Source organism: Salvelinus alpinus, chromosome 1, assembly GCF_045679555.1.
Source record: "Salvelinus alpinus chromosome 1, SLU_Salpinus.1, whole genome shotgun sequence".
Classification (NCBI taxonomy): domain Eukaryota; kingdom Metazoa; phylum Chordata; class Actinopteri; order Salmoniformes; family Salmonidae; genus Salvelinus; species Salvelinus alpinus.
The window spans coordinates 70,304,267-70,326,441 of NC_092086.1; the positions used below are offsets into that span (position 1 = coordinate 70,304,267).

Sequence of the window (22,175 nt, forward strand, 5' to 3'; positions counted from 1 at the left end):
CACACATCCGAGAACGCAAGTGCTGGAGAAAAAATATCTACAAATATTTTTCTATTGTATTCTGGCCTACGTTTTGTGAAGGAACTTGGTTTGTTATCAAGGGAAACAAGGAGTATTAATGTTTGGCACTTAAATAAATACATTCAATATAGCCTTTATCTTTCTCTCAGCAGATGCAGTTCATGTAACCTAAAAAGGAGGATTTTGCCCTCCGAAGACAAACCATGAAGCAGCGAGACTAACTTTCAAGCAAAATCCAGTTAGCTGTTATACTGCTCGTCGAGAATATCAGCACAAATAAGGACTCAAGAGGGGAAACCATGTCCAAGAGGCGTCAAGTATAGGACACGGATCCCATTTTGTAATTTGTCTTCCTGAGAAACAATGTGCGCTGCCATTCTAACCTCTCTACAGGGATCACTCATCCCATTTGTCTTTTGTAAAAGATACAAATGGTTGCGGAAAGGGAGACATTTTGACTTTGCTGTTATGTATGGATAATAGTGGTTTATCACAGAATTGATTGATCCGATCATCAATCGTACATTATCTAATTTAACCATAACTGATTAGTAAAGCTAACCTCTGTTAATACCATGATTTTCAAAAAAAAATGATGTATTACGTTTGCAGTAGACATTCCTTGTGCATTGTTTATTTATTTATACCCACGGAGGATATGAAATAGAAAAAAATGAATGACATTGAACTCTTTGTGGGAGGTATTCAGGTGTATACATCGGTATGATTTGATTTGTATAATTGGAGTTTGAGTGTGACTGAGTAAAAAAAAAAAATGTTAATATAAAGATGGAAAAATGTAACCGACTGAACCAGCATAATGTCAAGCACAGTTTTTAGTAGCTCAGTCACAACCCTGGGGTGATATTGGCATAAAACAAGTGTAATGATTCAACTGTCAATTCTGTGAGCTAGGGTCTTTTTTTTCTTCTTAAGGGAACATTTTCACTCACTTGCAAAGCACTACGTTTGATTTGCCGGCATTGCGTTGGGAACGATCCACATTTATGCTTTACACTTGGCATGTAATTTATTTTACATGGAACAATTCTATGGCTGCCTTTCCAAAATGAATGTGCAGAGTGTCCTTCATGCTCAGGCCATCTTTACATAGACCAGCGTTGGGGGAAAGGAGGTGGTCACAGGAGGCAGGGGAAAGAGCTGTGGTTGTCACTGGTCAGCTCTAAGTGTCGGATCTGGGTTGAAATACTATTTGAACTCTTTTAAATACTTTGTTTGCTCTAGCTTGTCTACAGTGCCAGAAGGGCCGGGTTAGCAGTTTTGGGACTATTCTATTGGTCTATTAAGCCATACAAGATCAATCAAGCACAGATAAAGTATGTTAAATGATTTAATATTTGAATAAATGTCGGGTAAGTGGGCAGTAGGGTCCAGTTGAGCAGGGGGGGGGGGGGGAAATGGAGCACTGTTGATCGGTGCTTTGTGTATATAAAATGGATCATTTCCATCGTGGTGGTGGGTTATGTGCAGGATGGTCAGAACATGAAGGTTATTCTATTCATCAAATTAGCATTTTAACAGCATTGTACCTGCAGATTTATATTTTTGTTTATATTAAATATATAAATAAATGTATGCAGAATTTGGTAGATTTTTCTTTTTTCTCAATAAAGTGCAGCTTCCACAAAGTGTTTTGCAACTATCTTGAGTTTGTGTGGGTGATTTGATGATAATGATTTGTAATCAACTGTATTACAGAAGTATGGGGGGATTATACCCATTTGGGTGTAAATGAGGTAAAGGTTTATATGTGGCGAAGAGTAAGACAAGTGAATCACTAATTCCCCCGGGTTATAACCTGGGTCTATATCCACATTTTAACATCAGTTACATGTGAGTCTTTTTATAGATCTTAATGAATAAGATTTTATATGAACAGAACCTAGATCAATACTTCTACTCTGAGCTGCTTTAAACCTGTGAAGCATCATGTGGCACAATTGTTCCTTAAGAAAACATTCTTAGACCCTTGTGTTTGTAGTATCATTGCAGGTTTAATGGTAATACATGTCTCTGATCCCAACATGAGGCCAATGCTAGATTTTACAAAAGTGTGTGTATTAGTGCTTGGGCCTGGCTACTTGAACCTCTTGTGGATGATGCCAGCAGTGAGGGGCCAGTCTTCGGGAGCCTGGAGCATCCCTGGAGCTGAGGAGGAGCCGTCAAAGCCGGGGGTCTCGGATGGCACAGGGTGCAGGGGAAGGGCCTGGCCCACCACAGTCAGCAGCTTCATCTCCAGAGGGCCCAGGTGCATGTCTCCCTGCTGGCCAGCACAGAGAGGGGGAAGGGAGTAGTCCCATATAAGAGATGCATCCTGTTTGGCCCAAGATTTCCCATCGCAACAAGGAGAGAGATTGTTACTCTCAGATCCCTAAGTTGTCTCCACTGCCAAGAGGTGGCACAGAGGCAATCCCTAAGGCGCTCTCTCTCGCACCCTTTCTTCACTCAAACCTCTATCCCTGTTTTTTTTTTTAAATATTTTTTAGGAGGATTCAATACCTTCTGAATCTAAAATGAATGGCATCTGTTCATTTTAGATATAGGATAGCCAAGTTCGATGTCACATTCATGACTTTGTTTAGCACCTTACTGAAATCATGTTCTCCAACACTGGTAAAATGAAATTCCCAATTGAATCAGGTGGGCACATGGTTTGGATACAGATTATTGCTGTGATTTAGCAGCATGCATAAGGAACACCCAAGCCACACACTGCTGTAATATTTAGAAGAAAGAAGAAAAAACATTCAATGCTCTGGTGGACATTCCAGCAGTCAGCATGTCAATTACACACTTCCTCAAAACTTGAGACATCTGTGGCATTGTGTTAAGTGACAAAACTGCACATTTTTAAAGTAGCCTTTTACTGTGCCAAGAACAAGGTTCACCTGTAATTATCATGCTGTTTAGTCAGCTTCTTGATATGCCACACCTGTCAGGTGGATGGATTATCTTGGCAAAGGAGAAATGCTCACTAACAGGAATGTAAACATTTGAGAGAAAAGGTTTTTGTGCATATGGAACATTTCTGGGATCTTTTATTTCAGCTCATAAAACATGGGACCCACACTTTACATGTTGCTTTTATAGTTTTGTTCAGTGTAGCTACGAGCTCTTGCTTGTGCTGTCGCTCAGCTGAGGCTGACCTATATATCTATCGACAGATGACGATGGAGGCTGCCAGTACAGCTTTATCTTTCTACTGAACTTTGGCAACTAAGAAACAAAAATGTGTTGGACCATGTTTTTGCTTTCTATTCTACCTGAGCCACCCTCAAATGGAAGAACTATCGGCCAAAGCAAGGTGAATGCCACGTAGAGACAACTGCTGTAAACAGAGCTTATACCCTTGGTCGAGGGAAGCTGAGTTGAATTGTGTTATAAGATGCCTCTTTTAATGTAGGCACAGATGGAGAAAAGGAGTCGAGGAAACCACATTTGATTATTGAGATATGCCCATAGACGTATAGAGATTCAGTTCTATTCCAACTCTAACGGATGTGTTGAATCCGAGAATAGCCTGAGATGGGTCTTACCTGCAGGTAGGTCTGGCTGCCGTACAGAAGCACACTGAGGTCCTGAAGGGGGTCCTCTGTTGGCCTGTAGGCTGCCTCACTGCAGCTGCCACTTGTTTCATCCCTCTCCAACTCTTTGGCCTGCTTTTGAGCCCGCCATGCTTCCGTTGCTGGGTGGAGGGGAGGTACGGGGCTGCTGCTTACCCCGTCTGGTGGGAATCATGAAAATCATTAGAAATTGGGAGAGGGGGGGTTAAAATGACTACAGTGATTTACTGAAAGATAAAAGCCTGTACAGTATCCAATATGGAGGAAATTTGGATAGGGTTAGGGGTGAAAAGAATTAGCTCAGTAAAAGAAAATGCCACATTCCAAGAGAGGAACGTGCTGGTAGCCATTGTTAGTTTAAGTTTTTATCTTGAGTTGAGCTGAGAGGACATGCCGTCTTAGACGGAAATGAGTGTTGCCATGTTGCCAAATAGTCTTGGGAAGGGAGCTGTGACTCAGTGGCTTCCTGTGCCCGGGCGGGCCTCCCATTAGAGTTAGACGATACTGATCACAGCACCTTTCTCAGTGGCACACTGGTGCCCACTTAGTGGAAGATTGTTTTACTAACCAATCATCAAAGGAAAGTCGTCGTCTCCGAAAACATTTAATCGTAGATCGAAAATGATCAGGTATGTCTATTTCTACTTGCTTCCCATTTCATGTGAAATTGTGCATTTTTCTATTCTTTTATTTCTCTTTTTTTTCTCTGCATTGTTGCGACGGTCCCATAAGTAAGCATTTCAGTTAGTCTACACTTGTTGCTTTCAAAGCATGTGACAAATAAATTAATTAATTTGTCAGACGATTGTGATAATTGACATTTGTAAGTGGCAATAACAGATGATTAAGAAACGTGAGTATTTCAGAAAGGCTAACATATTTAGATTTGTGATATATGCTTGTCAATACAGTCTAAGGCAGCAACTGTTGCACAAACTCCAAAAGTGACAAGGAATCACTACTCTGTCCCTCTTGTGGTCTTCCCTGCTTCTAGTTAAGGAGCTGCACTACTGGCAACACTGGACAAATGTCATCACTTGTCAGCAATAAAAATGTATCAATAGTTTCAATTTGAAAGACATCCTAGACCTAGGATCTACACTGCAGGACCGAGAACTATCTGCAGTGCCATCCCAGCTTTGGTTCGCCTGCTAAACAGTTGAAGATAGCTGTGTTTGTATATTATGGTGTTTTGTTAATTTGTATTTAATAATGTCATTAAGTTGTTGTTTCAATTCAGCTTGTTGCTGACATTTGTACAAGGATGTCAAATAAAAAATACAGTTGATCATCATCATAACCTGATGGTTGGCCACAGTCCATGAAGTGCTTCGAAAGGCTGGTCATGGCTCACGGCTCACATCAACACCATTATCCCAGAAACCCTAGACCCACTCCAACAGATCCACAGATGCTGCAATCTCTATTGCACTCCACACTGCCCTTTCCCACCTGGACAAAATGAACACCTATGTGAGAATGCTATTCATTGACTACAGCTCAGCGTTCAACACCATAGTGCCCTCAAAGCTCATATATACGCTCAGGACCTTGGGACTAAACACCTCCCTCTGCAACTGGATCCTGGACTTCCTGACGGGTCGCTCCCAGGTGGTAAGGATAGGTAACAAAACATCCGCCACGCTGATCCTCAACACGGGCCCCTCAGGGGTGCCTGCTCAGTCCCCTCCTGTACTCCCTGTTCACTCATGACTGCACGGCCAGGCACGACTCCAACACCATCATTAAGTTTGCCGACGACACAACAGTGGTAGGCCTGATCAACGACGAGACAGCCTATAGGGAGGTCAAAAACCTGGCCGTGTAGTGCCAGGACAACAACCTCTCCCTCCACGTCATCAAGACAAAGGGGATGATTGTGGACTACAGAAAAAAAGAGGACCGAGCTCGCCCCCATTCTCATCGACGGGGCTGCAGTGGAGCAGGTTGAGAGCTTCAAGTTCCTTGGTGTCCACATCACCAACAAACTAACATGGTCCAAGCACACCAAGACAGTCGTGAAGAGGGCACGACAAAACCTATTCCCCCTCACGAGACTGAAAAGATTTGGCATGGGTACTCAGATCCTCAAAAAGTTCTACAGCTGCACCATCGAGAGCATCCTGAAGGGTTGCATCACTGCCTGGTATGGCAACTGCTCGGCCTCCGACCGCAAGGCACTACAGAGGGTAGTGCGAACGGCCCTGAACATCACTGGTGCCAAGCTTCCTGCCATCCAGGACCTCTATACCAGGCGGTGTCAGAGGAAGGCCCTAAAAATTGTCAGACTCCAGCCACCTTAGTCATAGACTGTTCGCTCTGCTACTGCACGGCAAGCAGTACCGGAGTGCCAAGTCTAGGTCCAAGAGGCTTCTAAACAGCTTCTACCCCCAAGGCACAAGACTCCTGAACAACTAATCAAATGGCTACCCAGACTATTTGCATTGCGCCCCCCCCTTACACCGCTGCTACTCTCTGTTGTTATCATCTGTACATAGTCACTGTAATAACTCTACCTACATGTACATATTACCTCAACTAACCGGTGCCCCCCGCACATTGACTCTGTACCGGTACCCCCCTGTATATAGTCTTGCTATTGTTATTTTACTGCAGCTCTTTAATTACTTGTTACTTTTATTTGTTATTCTTATCTGTATTTTTTTAAAACTGCATTGTTGGTTAGGGGCTCGTAAGTAAGCATTTCCCTGTAAGGTCTACAACGGTTGTATTCGGCGCATGTGACAAAATGTTTTATTTGATTTGAGAGCGTTACTCTTCATAATGGTCTCCTGTACTGTGGAGTCAGAGGGTCCCAGTCCTGCCGCCTGAGTCAGGAAGACGTTTCTGTGGACAGGAGAGCAGAGATGGGTGAGACCACAGATGGAAAGGAAGGAGAGTGCCGTTTTACCACAGGTGAGTGGATTAATAGAATAGCATTGCATATAATTGATTGCCGGGTCCCAGATCTGTTTGGGCTGTCTTGCCTAAAAATGGCATGACAAAGACCATAGGAGTTGGCTATGCAACACAAACTGATCTGGGACCAGGCTGTCCAGCTTCATTCAGTAACATTGACATGTCATGTCACACAATGTGACAGTGAAATCAGGGCAAATGGCCATCTACAGTATATGAATGTGGGTGAAGAGTTATGTTGAAGTGAGGGACCTAGAGATGTGCAGGTCCTCCAGGCGACGCTCAAACAGTTGACTCATGTGCTCAAGATTCTCCTCCTCCAGTTGTTGGACGGCCAATGCTGTAATGGATACCTCTCTTGTGTAAATAGCAAGCTGTGGGGTATTCCAGAAAGCAGGATTATTAAATTAGCCAACTAAATTTGATAAACAGACACACAAACTTGATTTTCTGGTTGATTAAGAGAACTTGTATATTGGTTGTTGCTGTTCAGTCAATTATACCTTGTCAATTTTAAATCTATATTTCTCAAAAACATGAAATTATTTTGGACAGTTAGCTGGCTAACTTATACTCATGAATCCATCTTTCTGTTACAGACGCCTGGAGCAAGGGGATGTGCTTTCTGATCATGTCTGGTAACACTTTATTCAACAACCAAAGAACATCCAGCCAACTTGACAACTGTGGAAAGCATTGGAGTCAACATGGGCCAGCATCCCTGTGGAACGCTTTCGACACCTTGTAGAGTCCATGCCCTGTTGAATTGAGGCTGTTCTGGGGGGGACTACATTTTAAGTGTTGCGTGTTCTTAATGTTTTGTACAGTGTATACTGTGTAACAATAGGGTCACACAAACAAAACCCCAATTGGTACCATGTTATTATGGTATGTAATGATGGGTCTTACTGTGCTTTCTTATGCTTTCTTTTAGAACAAATCATGATGACTACCAGATTATGAACTGTAAAATAAAGCAAACCTAATGTGCTGTTTATATTTTCAACCACACATACGCCATACCTCTCTCTTCAGCCACTCATTTTCTTTGATCTCCTGTCGGCTGTGCTTGTCAAGGTGTTTGATGGCCCTCTGAGGAAAAAGTGTGTTATCATCAAAACTCAAGTAATCTGTTCTGCTGATGTGCCTTATGTCTTACCTCTGTAGCCAGCTGTTTTTTTTCATCTATGAGATGCACTGTCTTCTTGTCAATTTCATTGAAAGTTACATCAAGAGAGCGCTGAATATTGTCTGTAGAAGTAAGAGACACGGTCAAGGAAAAGCTATAAGGACATCTGTCTCTCTCTGTCTTGTAAATTAATTGACTTTTGTTTTTGTAAATATTATTTCTTTGATTAAATCATTTTCAGGTTCAATCTCGCTTCGCAAGAAAAGTTTATTCCTAAAACCAGTTACTGGTTTGTATAGGGTTACAGGGGTCTGAATAAGAGTTGACTTCCCAGAAAATATAGGCCTAGTTATCCATCCCTTATAGGAGCCAAGCCTGTGAGTGCATGTACCTGCCATCTCCTGAAACTCCTTCTGCATCTGAGGCAGCTCGGCCTCCAGGTGCTGGATCTGCTGCTGGTGCTCTTGGCTTCCGGTCATCTTATACTCCTGCCTGATTTGCCTCTCGGCCTGCAAGACGAGCACGTCCTCCTCCAGGCGGCTGACTTCAGCGCGCAGCTCTCTCACGCACAGGGACAAACTATTTGTATTCATGTTACATTAATATTGCACATTCATAATATTCCAGGTGGGGAGTACCGGTGGATGGTAAAAACAGTTATTTACAGGTAGCTTTATGATTATGTTATATCGTATTGGAGAGCCGAGAGACTACCTGCCAGTTCTTTCTCCTGGCTGCGGACTAGCTCCAAGTTCTCCTGCAGAGCTTGCTCCACCTGCTCTTTGTTGATCACCTCTCTCTGCTCCAGCTTACTCTCCTGTTCTTTAGCCTGCTTCCGCAAGACCTTTATGTGCCCCAACTGCTCCTCTTTCAACTGCTCCCTCTGTGAGCACAAAACACTTAATCATTTTATAGTGCATATTCTCTCACTCAAGGAGTCTGTAGGTAGTCTAGTCAATGACCTTAGGGCAAAAACCCAAATGTGCACCTAGCACTCCACAGCTGATTCAAATAACCAACACATCATCAAGCTTTGATTATTTGAATCCACTGTGTGGGGGTGGCAGGACCGTGTTTGGGGAAACTTTGTCCTAAACTAATAAAACTGTTGCAAAATAAAACTACTGATGTTTTGGGGAATGGAAAATTAATACAGAACCCTGTGAATTCACAATTGCTTAATGTTCTCACCAATTCTGTGTATCTTTGCTTCTTTGTCTCGAGTTGACTGACCTCCTCCTGGCACTCATGTATTTCCTTTCTCTTAACTTGGAGCCTAAATACAACACACAAGTAAGTCATAGTCTGGGAATGTGTGGTTTGAGTCAATGTCAAAAAGCTGGCACTTTCAATTTCTGTTGCTCAAAACGTTAAGGTCTATCAAGCTAGAGAGGCTTAATGTTTCTGTCTATTTCAAAGGTTATGTGTCTAGCTATGATCAATTAAAGGAGAGCCGCACACTAGGGGCTCAGATGCAATAACCTAATAACCAACGTTTCGACAGACAAGCTGTCTTCATCAGGGTATAACGAAACGTTGGTTATTACGTTATTGCGTCTGAGCTTGAGTGTGCAGCACTCCTTTAATTTTACAAGTGTTCTCCGATAGCCAGCACCTCGCCTAAATAGGTGTGCGTTTCTTTTTCCTCTAGATTATTATGTATCTAGCTATAACATACCTCGTGAATTTCTGCATCATTCTATATAGCTAGCTAGTTGAATGAATGGATCATAAAAAAAGTAGGCTTTACATGTACGGCTTTTCAATTCAGATCGCAGCTAGCTTGGTAAACTGACAAGCAAATCTAGCTAGCTAACCAAACTGTCTCGCTTACTAGCTAGCTAACGTTAGTTCACTGACTTTAGAGAGTGATATTTGCAATAAACCAGCGTTGCAACATTGGTTTAGTTTATTAGCTAATAGGGTTAATAAAACAGTGCTTACTGAAAATTGATAAAGGCCTCCGCCAACGTAGTCTTGTCTTCATCGGATGACTTCTTACCCATGTTGGCTAGCTAAAACTTCACAAAACAGCTGATGATTGTTTGACAGAGATGTCTGCGTTCCCCTATTTCCATGGAAACCCCACATTATAGATCGACTCAACTTTGCCCCCCAGCTTCAAGAAAGTGAACTGTGGGCCTATTCGGGCAGTTCCTGCATGTTGGTCGTCACTAGGTACCGCAGCTACAAAGTCATAAACTCATTCTATTTCAACAATTTATCTTCTTAAAATGTGATTTTAAACTTTAACCATAACCGTAATCACACTGCTAACCCTAACCTTAAATTATGACCAAAAAGCAAATGTTTGTTTTCATGACTTTTTACAATATGCCAATTTGACTTTGTGGAAGCCCAACTTTTTTTGCCCATGACACCATTTTGATATCTAAAAATTCTCGCACCCCAACCACGTGAAAAAAATGATGTAATTAATAGTCTGCTTACTTTTTTATTTAGGGCTATGCAATGGCAACCCGTCTTTCATGGCAGAGGGGGCTGTCCCCCACCTGTTTTGAGCCCCACATTTTTAGCCCCCCCAAAAAATAGATATATTTTTTTTAATGGGGTTTTAATGGGGTTTTAACAGGCTTGCCTGTTTTGCATGTTATTTTGGCATTAATACATGTCACATATCAGTTTGCAAACAATGTAACAAAAAAAAAATATATACAGTTGAAGTCAGACGTTTACATACACCTTAGCCAAATACATTTCAACTCAGTTTTTCACAATTTCTGACATTTAATCCAAGTAAAAATTCCCTGTCTAGGTCAGTTAGGATCACCACTTTACTTTAAGAATGTGAAATGTCAGAATAATAGTTGAGAGAATGATTTATTTCAGCTTTTATTTCTTTCATCACATTCCCAGTGGGTCAGAAGTTTACATGCACTCAATTAGTATTTGGTAGCATTGCCTTTAAATTGTTTAACTTGGGTCAAACGTTTTGGGTAGCCTTCCACAAGCTTCCCACAATAAGTTGGGTGAATTTTGGCCCGTTCCTCCTGACAGAGCTGGTGTAACTGAGTCAGGTTTCTAGGCCTCCTTGCTCGCACACGCTTTTTCAGTTCTGCCCACAAATTTTCTATAGGATTGAGGTCAGGGCTTTGTGATGGTCACTCCAATACCTTGACTTTATTGTCCTTAAGCCATTTTGCCACAACTTTGGAAGTATGCTTGGGGTCATTGTCCATTTGGAAGACCCATTTGCAACCAAGCTTTAACTTCCTGACTGATGTCTTGAGATGTTGCTTCAATATTTCCACATAATTCTACTCCCTCATGATGCCATCTATTTTGTGAAGTGCACCAGTCCCTCCTGCAGAAAAGCACCCCTACAACAGGATGCTGCCACCCCCGTGCTTCACGGTTGGGATGGTGTTCTTCGGGCTTGCAAGCCTCCCCCCTTTTCCTTAAAACATAACGATGGTCATTATGACCAAACAGTTCTATTTTTGTTTCATCAGACCAGAGGACATTTCTCCAAAAAGTACAATATTTTTCCCCATGTGCAGTTGCAAACCATAGTCGTTTCTTTTAAAGTCGGTTTTGGAGCAGTGGCTTCTTCCTTGCTGAGCGGCCTTTCAGGTTATGTCGATATAGGACTCATTTTACTGTGGATATAGATAATTCTGTACCTGTTTCCTCCAGCATCTTCACAAGGTCCTATGCTGTTGTTCTGGGATTGATTTGCACTTTTCACACCAAAGTACGTTAATCTCTCGGAGACAGAATGCGTCTCCTTCCTGAGCGGTATGATGGCTGCGTGGCATGCAGGTTTTCATGTCATGGTCCTTAATTTATAAACACATTTTTTCTCCACACAGATATTATATATGGAATAATCGGGATATATTGTATAAAAATACTTCTTTGTTTTTGGAATATTGGTTCCGAAATAATATCCTATTGGTGAGCCAACTGGTAAATGCAGAGGGTCTTTTACTCAGTTATAAGGAATTCTTATCACTTTACAAGGTCCCTGTAACACCTAAAGATTCTGCAATTGTTTTAGACGCCATTCCCTCAGGTGTTGCTCTGTTATTCAGGAACGTGTCAAGACCTGACCCTCAGAGCCTACCTTCTATTGACCCTGTTGACTCATCAGTAGGAAAGATTTGTTTCTCTTTTGGTCCATTCAACAACAGAGCGATACGAACCTTGTTTCAGCAGGATGTTGTATCTATACCTTATGTCATGCCTTATTGGAATGGATTTATTGATAATATCTGTTGGAAAAAAGTTTGGATGTTGCCACACACATACCTACTTGTTAACAAAATTAAGGAAGTTTCCTTTAAAATTATTCATAAATATTATCCTGCCAACCACTATATGAAGAAGTTTAAGGAAAACATCAACTCAAATTGCTCCTTTTGTAATGACCACTCAGAAACAGTGTTGCATCTTTTTTGGCATTGTATATATGTAAGAAAACTGTGGCAAGACATCAGTAGATTTATAATTGAACACATTTATGAAGATTTTACACTATTGTGGAGAGATGTACTGCTTGGATTCTTTACATATGATAAAAATAAGCTGAAACATTTTAATGTCATTTCATTATTCTTTTGGCCAAATTTCATATACACAAATGTAAATTTACTAACAAAAAAACACATTTTCTTACCCTACAAAAATAAAAGTAACTGTATTTTAAGACAGTTAAATACTCTAACAAAAAAGCTGTTAGAATTGTAATTGTATGTATGTCCCTTAAAGGTCCTTGTGTAATTGTAATGTGATATTGTACCCCCTAGCTCGATTGTCCATTATATATAATCTATATATACTTGTGTTCCCTTATGTACTTTCTGTATTGATTTGTTGTTAATAAAAATAAAAAATAAATAATAATAATAAAGAGGCCCAAGTTCCCGAGTTGGAATTCTGAGTTGGATGAAAGTTCAAAACGACTTTTCCCAGTCGGAGCTCGGTTTGTTTTCGAGTTACCAGTTGTCTTGAAAGCACTGAAGTCGCACACTTCAGAGTTGTTTTGGACGCGTCATAAATACTAACTGCATGGCGCCTCAGTGTTAACGTTCTGAATTTCCACCGATGAGTCGCCATCTTTTGTACGTTTCGAAGTTCTCTCAGTTTGTGTGGTCAGTAAGTTTACCGACTTTCAAACAACATTTTAGATTTTCCTACAAGAACCTGAAGAATACTGCAAACAAATAGATACAATCTGATCTACTTAAAGCTTGACGGACGGTAAGTGTGTGGTTATATTACTTAAATGCCGTGTAAGACATTGTTTGTGCGCAATGCCAATGGCTGTCTAAGTAACGCTAACCTGTTACGACTCAAGTAAAGGTTGGTCAGATTCTGTGCTAGGTATGCTTTACACTACTCAGATTTAAGTGTAGCTAGCTACCTAACGCTAGCAAGGCTAATGTCTTTAGGCCTAGTTAGTTAGCTTGTCAACATACATTTGTTGGAACATCCTAGCAATCCATGCAAATACTCATGTGATAATTGAGATAATGCTAACGTTACTAAGTAGTTGGTGTTTTCGCCAACGTAATTTTTATTTAAAGTTAGCTAGCTATGTTAATGAGGTAACCCACCACAGCCATAAACCCAGCCCATTTCAGCGATGTATCATCTTAAAATCGGATTTTAAATGTAACCACACTGCTATAGTAACCTTAAATTAAGACAAAAGTAAATAGTTTAACGATATACTATATCCATTGACTGTGATGGTAACTCGTGACAACCCTTTACTTGGGGATACTTAGACAATTGTTCTAAACTTCCATGACTTAAGTTAGTTGCATGGGGTTCGTTTGAATTAAGAACATGCACCATTATTAAATGAAATACATGTGTTGCTCCGTGAAGCACTTAATCAAATGTGTACGCTGCCATCTTGTCCATTTCAAATATTTTCATTGACAGGGCGCACACAGTTGGTTTACTTCATGGCCCAAAACATTTTATATAATTTAGTAACGGAGCATTTTCTAAATTCAATCGAACCCCATGCAACTATACATGGACGTTTATGGGTGTTATCTGTCTTCCTAGTCGGGAATTGAGGAAGTATCGCCAAGTTACGGTTAGTCAAATTCTTAGCTGTGTATTGCTAAGGCAAACACCCAAAACTGGGCCCCAGGACCGAATTTGTGATATTCTACCTACTGTGGTAGCGTTCCAAACACTTAAAAGACACACTGTATCCCCTCATCCCTCAAATTAAGTGGACACTTCTGATGACGTATCATGAAGTCTGACGAGTATACACTTGCAGTGTGAGGAAGGAATTACTTTTTAAATGGGTCGCCCTTGCCCGGAAATGCGTTAATCCCGCGATGATTGTATTTTCAGCCACCGGTACCTTGCGCTATATGCGCAACAGTCCATTATGATTGCATGTTTACTTACATTGTCTATATACTTATTAATATATGCCTACTGTTTAATAACTAGCAAATGAATTAGCTAACTAACTTTAGCCTGCCTAGCTGGAACTTCTGAAGGAAAATGTTTGTATTTCAAAAATGTCCAAAAGCTAACCAAACAAAAACATAATTACTTTTACTAGACGTGTTTGAGCTGTCATGTGCATTAGTAGCACAATTTCTAATTTATTTACATTCGTTTTTTACTTACACTTGTATGTTGACTTCTCCATATTGCCGTTGAGGTTTTAAGTTTTGTGTGACTTTTCTTAGCGGATGTACAATCATCGCAAATTGAATTATGGGGTGTTTCAGGCCCTGAAGTGAACATAATTGTACACTCGCAATCACGATCAAAAACAAGGGCTGAGGGCCTTACGTTGTGAACTTCCCTTGTTTGGAGCGACATCCAAGATGGTGACGGGTATTCCCCCTAGGGCACAAGGCCAGGGTAAGTGGACGAGGGTGTATATTTTATTAGTTTGAAACGCAGCCTGTGTATTGCGGTATGGAATCATTCCCAAATCACTGTGTAGCTACTGGCTAGCTATATTCTCCGAAAATATTTTGGCGTCTAGATGCAGCCTGCTTTGAACAGCGGCACAAGAAATGTTTATATAAAACAGCCTTTCATTTTTTTCGACGAAGACCCTCACAGCTACAGTGGTGGAAAAAGTACCCAATTGTTATAAACGCAGTAAAAAAAATAAACGTGCTCTCACTGTGAACTGCGTTTATTTTCAGCAAACCTTAAATAAAATGTGTACTTTTTTTGTATGAATAGAACAATATTCAACAACTGAGACACAAACTGACCAAGTTCCACAGACATGTGACTAACATAAATTGAATAATGTGTCCCTGAACAAAGGGGTGGTCAAAAGTAACAGTCAGTATCTGGTGGCTACCAGCTGCATTAAGTACTGCAGTGCATCTCCTCTTCATGGACTTCACCAGATTTGCCAGTTCTTTCTGTGAGATGTTACTCCACTCTTCCACCAAGGCACCTGCAAGTTCCTGGCCATTTCTGGGGGGAATGGCCCTAGCCCTCACCCTCCGATCCAACAGGTCCCAGACATGCTCAATGAGATTGAGATCCGGGCTCTTCGCTGGCCATGGCAGAACACTGACATTACTGTCTTCCAGGAAATCACACACAGAATGAGCAGTATGGCTGGTGGCATTGTCATGCTGGAGGGTCATGTCAGGATGAGCCTGAAGGAAGGGTACCACATGAGGCAGGAGGATTTCTTCCCTGTAACGCACAGCGTTGAGATTGCCTGCAATGACAACGAGCTCAGTCCGATGATGCTGTGACACACCGCCCCAGACCATGACGGACCCTCCACCTCCAAGTCGATTCTGCTCAGGAGTACAGGCCTCGGTGTAACGCTCATTCCTTTGACGATTATCGCGAATCCGACCATCTCCCCTGGTGAGACAAAACCGTGACTCGTCAGTGAAGAGCACTTTTTACCAGTCCTGAATGGTCCAGCGACGGTGGGTTTCTGTCCATAGGCGACGTTGTTGCCGGTGATGTCTGGTGAGGACCTGCCTTACAACAGGCCTACAAGCCATCAGTCCAGCATCTCTCAGCCTATTGCGGACAGTCTGAGCACTGATGGAGAGATTGTGTGTTCCTGGTGTAACTCGGGCAGTTGTTGTTGCCATCCTGTCCCGCAGGTGTGATGTTCAGGTGTACCGATCCTGTGCAGGTGTTGTCCACTGCGAGGATGATCAGCTGTCTGTCCTGTCTCCCTGTAGCGCTGTCTTAGGCGTCTCACAGTACGGACATTGCAATTTATTGCCCTGGCAACATCTGCGGTCCTCATGCCTCCTTGCAGCATGCCTAAGGCACGTTCACACAGATGAGCAGGGACCCTGGGCATCTTTCTTTTGGTGTTTGGTGTGACTCAGTAGAAAGGCCTCTTTAGTGTCCTAAGTTTTCAAACTGTGACCTTATTTGCCTACCGTCTGTAAGCTGTTAGTGTCTTAACGACCGTTCCACATGTACATGTTTTAATTGTTTATGGTTCATTGAACAAGCATGGGAAACATTTTTTAAACCCTTTACAATGAAGATCTGTGAAGTTACTTGAATTTTTACGAATTCTTTGAACGACAGGGTCCTGAAAAAGGGAAGTTTCTTTGAATGAGTTTACTTGAGTAAAAGTATAGATACCTTTTTAATAAAGTTATTCAAGTAAAAGTTAGTCACTCAGTAAAATATTACTTGAGTAAAATGATTGATTTCTAAATATCAAAAGTAAATGTAATTGCTAAAATATACTTTAGTAAGTTGTTAAGTGTGTGAATTAGCAGGACAGGAAAATGGTCTAAGCGTTCAAACTGTAACGAGTACTTTTGGGTGTCAGGGAAAAGGAGTAAAAAGTACATTATTTTCTTTAGGAATGTAGTAAAGTAAAAGTTGTCCAAAAAATGTATTAAAGTACAGATACCCCCCAAAAATAGTTAAGTAGTACTTTTAAGTGTCTTTACACTACTGCACAGATTTGACGAGGATGTCGCCAACAACTTATTCACTAGGGATGGTAATTTTAGCTAGCAAACGTTAGCTTATATTTATCAGGAGCATGTTCTTTAGAACCTAACTAGTTCTAAAGAAACATTTTTGTATCACAAGAACCTGATTTTATATTTGGTAAAGGAAACGTGCATGGCCTCAAGACAGAAGGCCCTTCCAAATGGGGATTGAGATAATGGAGGGAATCTGAAGAATAGGCGTAACTTACTCACTGAATGCTCAAATATTTATTTCATTGCTAATCTGTTGAGACCCAACAGATTCTTTAGACCGACCTAATTAAAAACAATGTTACTAATCAATGTCCTTTTGTGTATCCTCACAGAAAATCTATGCAGAGTCCAGATTGGAGCGGAAATAAATTTGTGGTCCCCGTCGTCAAAATCTAAAATGATCACCAGACGAAGAGGTCATTCAGACAACACCGATGTGGAGGTGCACACCTCAAATTGTCTTTTTGAAATTGAAGTCCCTGACTTTGTTGAAACTATACATTTTAAAACGAGTCCCTATGAAGACATGAGCTCAGAGAATGGGGATAGTACAGTTGGATTAGAGCTTGATGGTTTATTTGGAATCGACAAGTTAAACTGGACATTTGAGAAGGACGCAGTCTCCCCTCTTTTCGACATTGGATTGACCGAGTTAGGTGTGGATGACACAACAGATCAAGATTTTGGAATCAACGCGTCCAGGACGCCATCGCCAGAAGGAATGTCTGCTGGTCAGAAAAGGAAGTGGAGAGAGAACCCGTCTGGGCGCATGATCAACAAGAACGCCATCGCTGCAAGAATGAATCGTCTGAAAAAGAAGGAATACGTCAACGGGCTGGAGAATAAAGTCGGGTCTCTGTCGTCAGAAAACCACATACTTAAACAGGAGAACGTCCAATTGAATAAGAGGGTGGAAGAGTTGGAAGATGAGTCGAGGTACCTGAGAGCTGTGTTGGCCAACGAGAGTATGTTAGCCCAGCTGTTGTCAAGGCTGAGCGGTGTGAACGGCATGAAATTATCTTCCTCACTTTTCCAGGAGTCCAACAAGAACAAAGACCATGATTATGCCTTGCCTAGGAAACTTGTGAAGATGGAGACTTCTGGTGGCATCTGTCTGCACGTGGACAAGAACCACGTCTCAGTGGAGTTCTGCATGAAGTGTGCAGAGAGTGCAAGCGCATCACTCAAAATGTAGGGTCAAGTACTTTTATCTGTTTTCAGATGTTGAGACTGAACCTGCTTTAACTTCAGAGTAAAAAAAAATATCAGGGGAATTTATGAACACTTAAAACTGTTTTGAGATCATTACTTAAGAAATGTTGAATGTGCATGTGTGAAATCTTATGAAACCAATGATATAAGAACTCGTTACTCGTTAAACCTTGTTGCCAGTTTTCTTCTAGGTGATGATTGTTCAACCATGCTGGATGAATGGGTTACAGAACGTCCCTGTCTGCTTGGCTCCATGGTAAGGATCTCTTAACAAGAAAAGCTGATTTGATACCTTCTCGGATGTTTATCAAGGTTATTTCAAGTTTTAAAATAACTTTAGGTATAGTATACACTGGAACATATGTTTCTCTGTTAGTTTGAGTTGAGTAATTACTTCAATTTGTTACTTCAATTTATATTCAACTTTTCTTTTATTAAGCTCTGTGCATTAAGAATTTAACCTGTAAATATACAAATCTAACTGATTTCACGCCCAAATATAAAGAAATGGGGCCTTTTTGAATTTAGCAGTCAAGTTTTATTGGAATTGAAGAAAAAATAAATGGAGTACGGTGATGTTTCACAAAGAGTTTAATCGTAGAATATTATTAGTTCATATTGGCTCTAACCAGAATGGGGGGGAAGAAACAACACATATAGTTGGTTACCACGGTTTGGTTAGAAATGGTCTCTTTGTGAAACATTACTATTCTGCTGAAGGATGTTTTTATTTAGCGGCCCTATTTTTCTTTATTGCTAAAGTGGATTCTGCTGTCGGGGAAGCTGAAGAGGCGGAACCCGCTGCTGCCAACTTGGCCTGTTATTTTTTTTTTGAAGGTAGTATAACAAATAGTGTAAGTGACTACATTTTACCAGTATCCTACCACACCTTTGAAAAAATGAGTGAATTTAGAATTTTGTGGGTGACAAGTGTTCCACTACCTATTGCATTGACAATATCAGAGGTCGTATAATAGTTTCTTCACAAGTTTAACTTGACTTGTGTTGACACTTTTGAATGTAACCCAGTTGTAAAAGTATATTTTGTTATTGATGTTGTGATCCTGATAGTTTATACAACATTGGTGAAGTCCATTTCTGAGTCAGTATGTCTTGAAGAATTATGTATAATACAAGATTTTGTGCCAAAATCTCTAAACGAGAGAACAATGTTTCAGGAAGATTGGTTTTGATAAAGTAATTGACAATAAATCTTATTTTGATTATACATGCTTCAGTTATGTATTTTGTCTTGAATGTTGCTGTATGTCATTGATATTAACCTTTATTTTCTCTTTTCAAACAGCAAGCTTTTTCTGCAGACAGAGCTATCAATTCCTCAACAAAATGGGGGGGGGGGGGGGGGGAATTGGTAATGGTTCCCAAACACGTGAGGCTTCATTTGAGTGGAGAGCTCAAAGCATATTGTATGTGCATACACCTACTAGTCTGGTGTACTTGTTTTTAACATAATGCTGCTGCATTTAGGTTTAATGTAATAGTTTACTCTTAAATTGGCTTCAGGTGTTTTCAGACCTCAATAAGTCTGACTGAAGAAGTTCATGTCCAGCTATATGCCTGAAGCACAAATTAATAGAACATACAGGTGCTGTTCAAAATGATAAATATAAGTAATTTTGGATAGCACTTATCTTTCCCATTTAATTTTGAGTTGTGGCATATAGTAGGATTTACACACCTGGTAGCGTAGGCCATTGACTCTTTTTGACAGACCATTTGAGGTCTGAATGTCCAACAAATAATGTAAGGAACTGTCACTCGTACGTTTGTCGAGCTGGATGGCATGGCAGTGAATATATTTAATGTGAAGTATCCACAAGGCTTTATGAATTTTGAGTGGTTACATTTCTCCAGCCCTGTGATCCCGCACCCTTTTTGCAAACCAAGTGGTGGGGCTGCTGTTGACTGAAAATGTGTAGTGCCTTTTAAAGGATAAGTTTGGTATTTAAGAACAAAGTTAAATGGTGTCTCACACTGAAAGTGCAATGTGTCATTTGGTTTTCTTTAAAACAGCCACTTTAAACTTTTAGCCATTGCTAACCAAAAGTCAATGGGGGTGATGGTGGTTTTCCCCCAAAAAATGTTTTCTACACTGGTCAAATTGAGAATCCATTAATTTGATATAGCCCGACTAACTTAAATCAAAACTATCCTCAGCTAATATTTAGATTTGGCCATTTACTAGCAGGTCAACCAGCCAATGTCCATTATACATTTTGATATCAGTATACAAAGCAAATGTTTCTCATCAAGTATATTGCTTGACATTGATAACTAAATGTTATGCTATTTTGACTGGATCGCAATTGGATCATATTTGCTTTGTTTATCAGTTGCATTACCCTAGGATATGGCACTTTCAAACCTTTTCCCATGTAGGGCCACTCCAAAAAAGTATAATATTCCACACCTGATAGTCATGCGCATGTTGAATAAATTTTTTATTTTTATGACCTTTGTGTTAAAAGAGCATCCAATTTAGAACCCAATATCAGTTTGTTCATTTAACACACAGCTGTGAGGTATTTAAACAAAAAAACAACCATTTCATTGAGATCCTGATTCGGAGGTTTAACTTCCTATCACTAAAATTGGCGCATGCGTCACAAATTCATTTCAAAATACCTTTGATTTCAAATGTGCGATATGCGAAGTTAAAACATTCAAAATGCAGAACTGTTGTACAACCTGATAATCACTTAATTCTAATGGAAATTAAAGCATGCATTAAGGTATAACGTATGTACAGTGCCTTAAAATATTCATACCCTTTATTTCACTTTTTGCATTACAGCCTGGATTAAATAGATTTCTCACCATCTACACAAAATACCCCATAATGACAAAGTGAAAACATGTTTTTAGACATTTTTGCAAATATATCAAATGAAATACAGAACTCAATTAATTAAGAATTCACAAGCAGCGATTACAGCTGAGCCTTTCTGGGTATGTCTCTAAGAGCTTTCCACTCCTAGATTGTGCAACATTTGCCCTTTTATTATTTAAATTATCCAAGTGCTGTCAAATTGGTTGTTGATCATTGCTAGACAACCATTTTCAGGTTTTGCTGTAGTTTTTACTTAGATTTAACTCAGGAACATTCAATGTCTTCTCGCTAAGCAACTCGTGTAGATTTGGCCTTGTTTTTTAGGTTACTGTCCTTCTGAAATGTGAATTCATCTACCAGTGTCTGGTGGAAAGCAGATTGAACCAAGTTTTTTCTAGCATTTTGTCTGTGCATAGAAATGGAATGGAGCTTTTTTTCTTTTCTTTTTCTGGCAAAACTCTGCAGTCCATAACAATTACAAGCATACCTATAACATGATGCAGCCACCACTATGCTTAAATACAGTGGTAGTCAGTTGTATTGGATTTGCCCAAAACATAACTATTCGACAAAGTGAATTGTTTTATCACATTTTTTACAGTATTACTTTAGTGCCTTGTTACAAACAGGATGCATGTTTTGGAATATTTTATTTATTTTGAATGTATAATTTGACAGGATAATTGAGCTAAGACAGTTGTGCATCTCATTAAGATAAGGCACATTCTTCAAAATCAGGGTTGATTTTTAGACTAGCTTTGAGTGAGAACAGTATGTATATAGTGCATTCAGAAAGTATTTCAGACCCCTTCCCCACATTGTTACTTTACAGCCTTATTCTAAGATGGATAATTTCCCCCCCCCCCTCCCCTCTACACACAATACGACAAAGCGAAAACCGATTTAGAAATGTTTGCAGATTTATAAAAAAAATGAACTTAAGTATTCAGACCCTTTGCTATGAGACTTGAAATTGAGCTCTGGTGCATCCTGTTTCCATTGATCAATCTGATGTTTTTACAACTTGGAGTCCATCTGTGGTAAATTCAACTGATTGGACATGATTTGGAAAGGCACCCACCTGTCTATATAAGAAGGTCCCACAGTTGACAGTGCATGTCAGAGACAGGATTGTGATGAGGCACAGATGTGGGGAAGGATACCGAAATATTACTGCAAAGCATGGTGGTGGCAACATGCTGTGGGGATGTTTTTCAGCGGCAGACTGGGAGATTGTTCATCTTTCCCTTGATCCTGACCAGAGCAAAGTACAGAGAGATCTTTGAAAATCTGCTCCAGAGCGCTCAGGACCTCAGTCTAGGGGCAAAGGGTCACCTTCCAACAGAACAATGACCCTAAGCACACAGCCAAGACAACGCAGGAGTGGCTTCGGGACAAGTCTCTGAATGTCCTTGAGTGGCCCAGCCAGAGGCCGGACTTGAACCCAATCGAACATCTCTGGAGAGACCTGAAAATAGCTGTGCAGCGACGCTTCCCATCCAACT

At 40.5% G+C, this 22,175-nt stretch overlaps 3 protein-coding genes across 26 annotated transcripts in view; 2 read left to right on the forward strand and 1 right to left on the reverse strand.

Annotated features, from left to right (window-relative positions):
• LOC139584342 (phosphatidylinositol-binding clathrin assembly protein-like) overlaps positions 1-1,684 on the forward strand; it is a 57,560-nt gene extending 55,876 nt beyond the window's left edge. For 20 of the 22 annotated variants that reach the window (XM_071416174.1, XM_071416094.1, XM_071416062.1 and 17 more), the window contains one exon: positions 171-1,684. Coding sequence is in view for 2 of the 22 variants with exons in the window: in XM_071416122.1 (XP_071272223.1) it covers positions 171-188 (18 nt within the window). In the remaining 20 variants the exon portion in view is untranslated. The remainder of the gene's footprint in view (positions 1-170) is intronic. The other 2 variants (XM_071416070.1, XM_071416131.1) reach the window with 1 other exon arrangement.
• ccdc83 (coiled-coil domain containing 83) lies at positions 617-9,749 on the reverse strand. 3 transcript variants are annotated; one of them, XM_071416286.1, is made up of 10 exons: positions 9,598-9,749; positions 8,845-8,929; positions 8,368-8,536; positions 8,045-8,212; positions 7,684-7,775; positions 7,548-7,616; positions 6,777-6,898; positions 6,382-6,452; positions 3,579-3,766; positions 617-2,302 (listed from the first exon to the last, which is right to left on the reverse strand). In XM_071416286.1, the coding sequence occupies exons 1-10, from the start codon at positions 9,657-9,659 to the stop codon at positions 2,120-2,122; spliced, it is 1,209 nt and encodes a 402-aa protein (XP_071272387.1). In that variant the 5' UTR covers positions 9,660-9,749; the 3' UTR covers positions 617-2,119. The 3 variants fall into 3 exon arrangements, with proteins under 3 accessions (XP_071272387.1, XP_071272369.1, XP_071272379.1); XM_071416268.1 differs by having other exon boundaries at positions 617-2,305; XM_071416278.1 differs by having other exon boundaries at positions 617-2,305; positions 8,368-8,552.
• A 2,860-nt stretch (positions 9,750-12,609) lies between these two features.
• Positions 12,610-19,047, forward strand: LOC139584568 (CREB/ATF bZIP transcription factor-like). Its single transcript, XM_071416581.1, has 4 exons — positions 12,610-12,876; positions 16,940-17,798; positions 18,000-18,075; positions 18,582-19,047. Exons 2-4 carry the CDS (start codon positions 17,005-17,007, stop codon positions 18,663-18,665), a joined length of 954 nt encoding a protein of 317 aa, XP_071272682.1. The 5' UTR covers positions 12,610-12,876; positions 16,940-17,004; the 3' UTR covers positions 18,666-19,047.
• Positions 19,048-22,175: the final 3,128 nt, after the last annotated feature.

What these genes read in the sequence shown, in the direction of transcription:
- ccdc83 (XM_071416268.1), bottom strand. Translation starts at nt 9,659, where the DNA reads ATGGGTAAGAAGTCATCCGATGAAGACAAGACTACGTTGGCGGAGGCC. An exon ending in GGAGTTTCAGGAGATGGCAG is followed by an intron (nt 7,776 to 8,044) that starts GTACATGCACTC and finishes TTACTTCTACAG; the next exon opens with ACAATATTCAGCGCTCTCTT. An exon ending in GAGGACCTGCACATCTCTAG is followed by an intron (nt 6,453 to 6,776) that starts GTCCCTCACTTC and finishes TCCTGTCCACAG; the next exon opens with AAACGTCTTCCTGACTCAGG.
- LOC139584568 (XM_071416581.1), top strand. Translation starts at nt 17,005, where the DNA reads ATGATCACCAGACGAAGAGGTCATTCAGACAACACCGATGTGGAGGTG. An exon ending in GCAAGCGCATCACTCAAAAT is followed by an intron (nt 17,799 to 17,999) that starts GTAGGGTCAAGT and finishes CCTTGTTGCCAG; the next exon opens with TTTTCTTCTAGGTGATGATT. An exon ending in CCTGTCTGCTTGGCTCCATG is followed by an intron (nt 18,076 to 18,581) that starts GTAAGGATCTCT and finishes TTATTGCTAAAG; the next exon opens with TGGATTCTGCTGTCGGGGAA.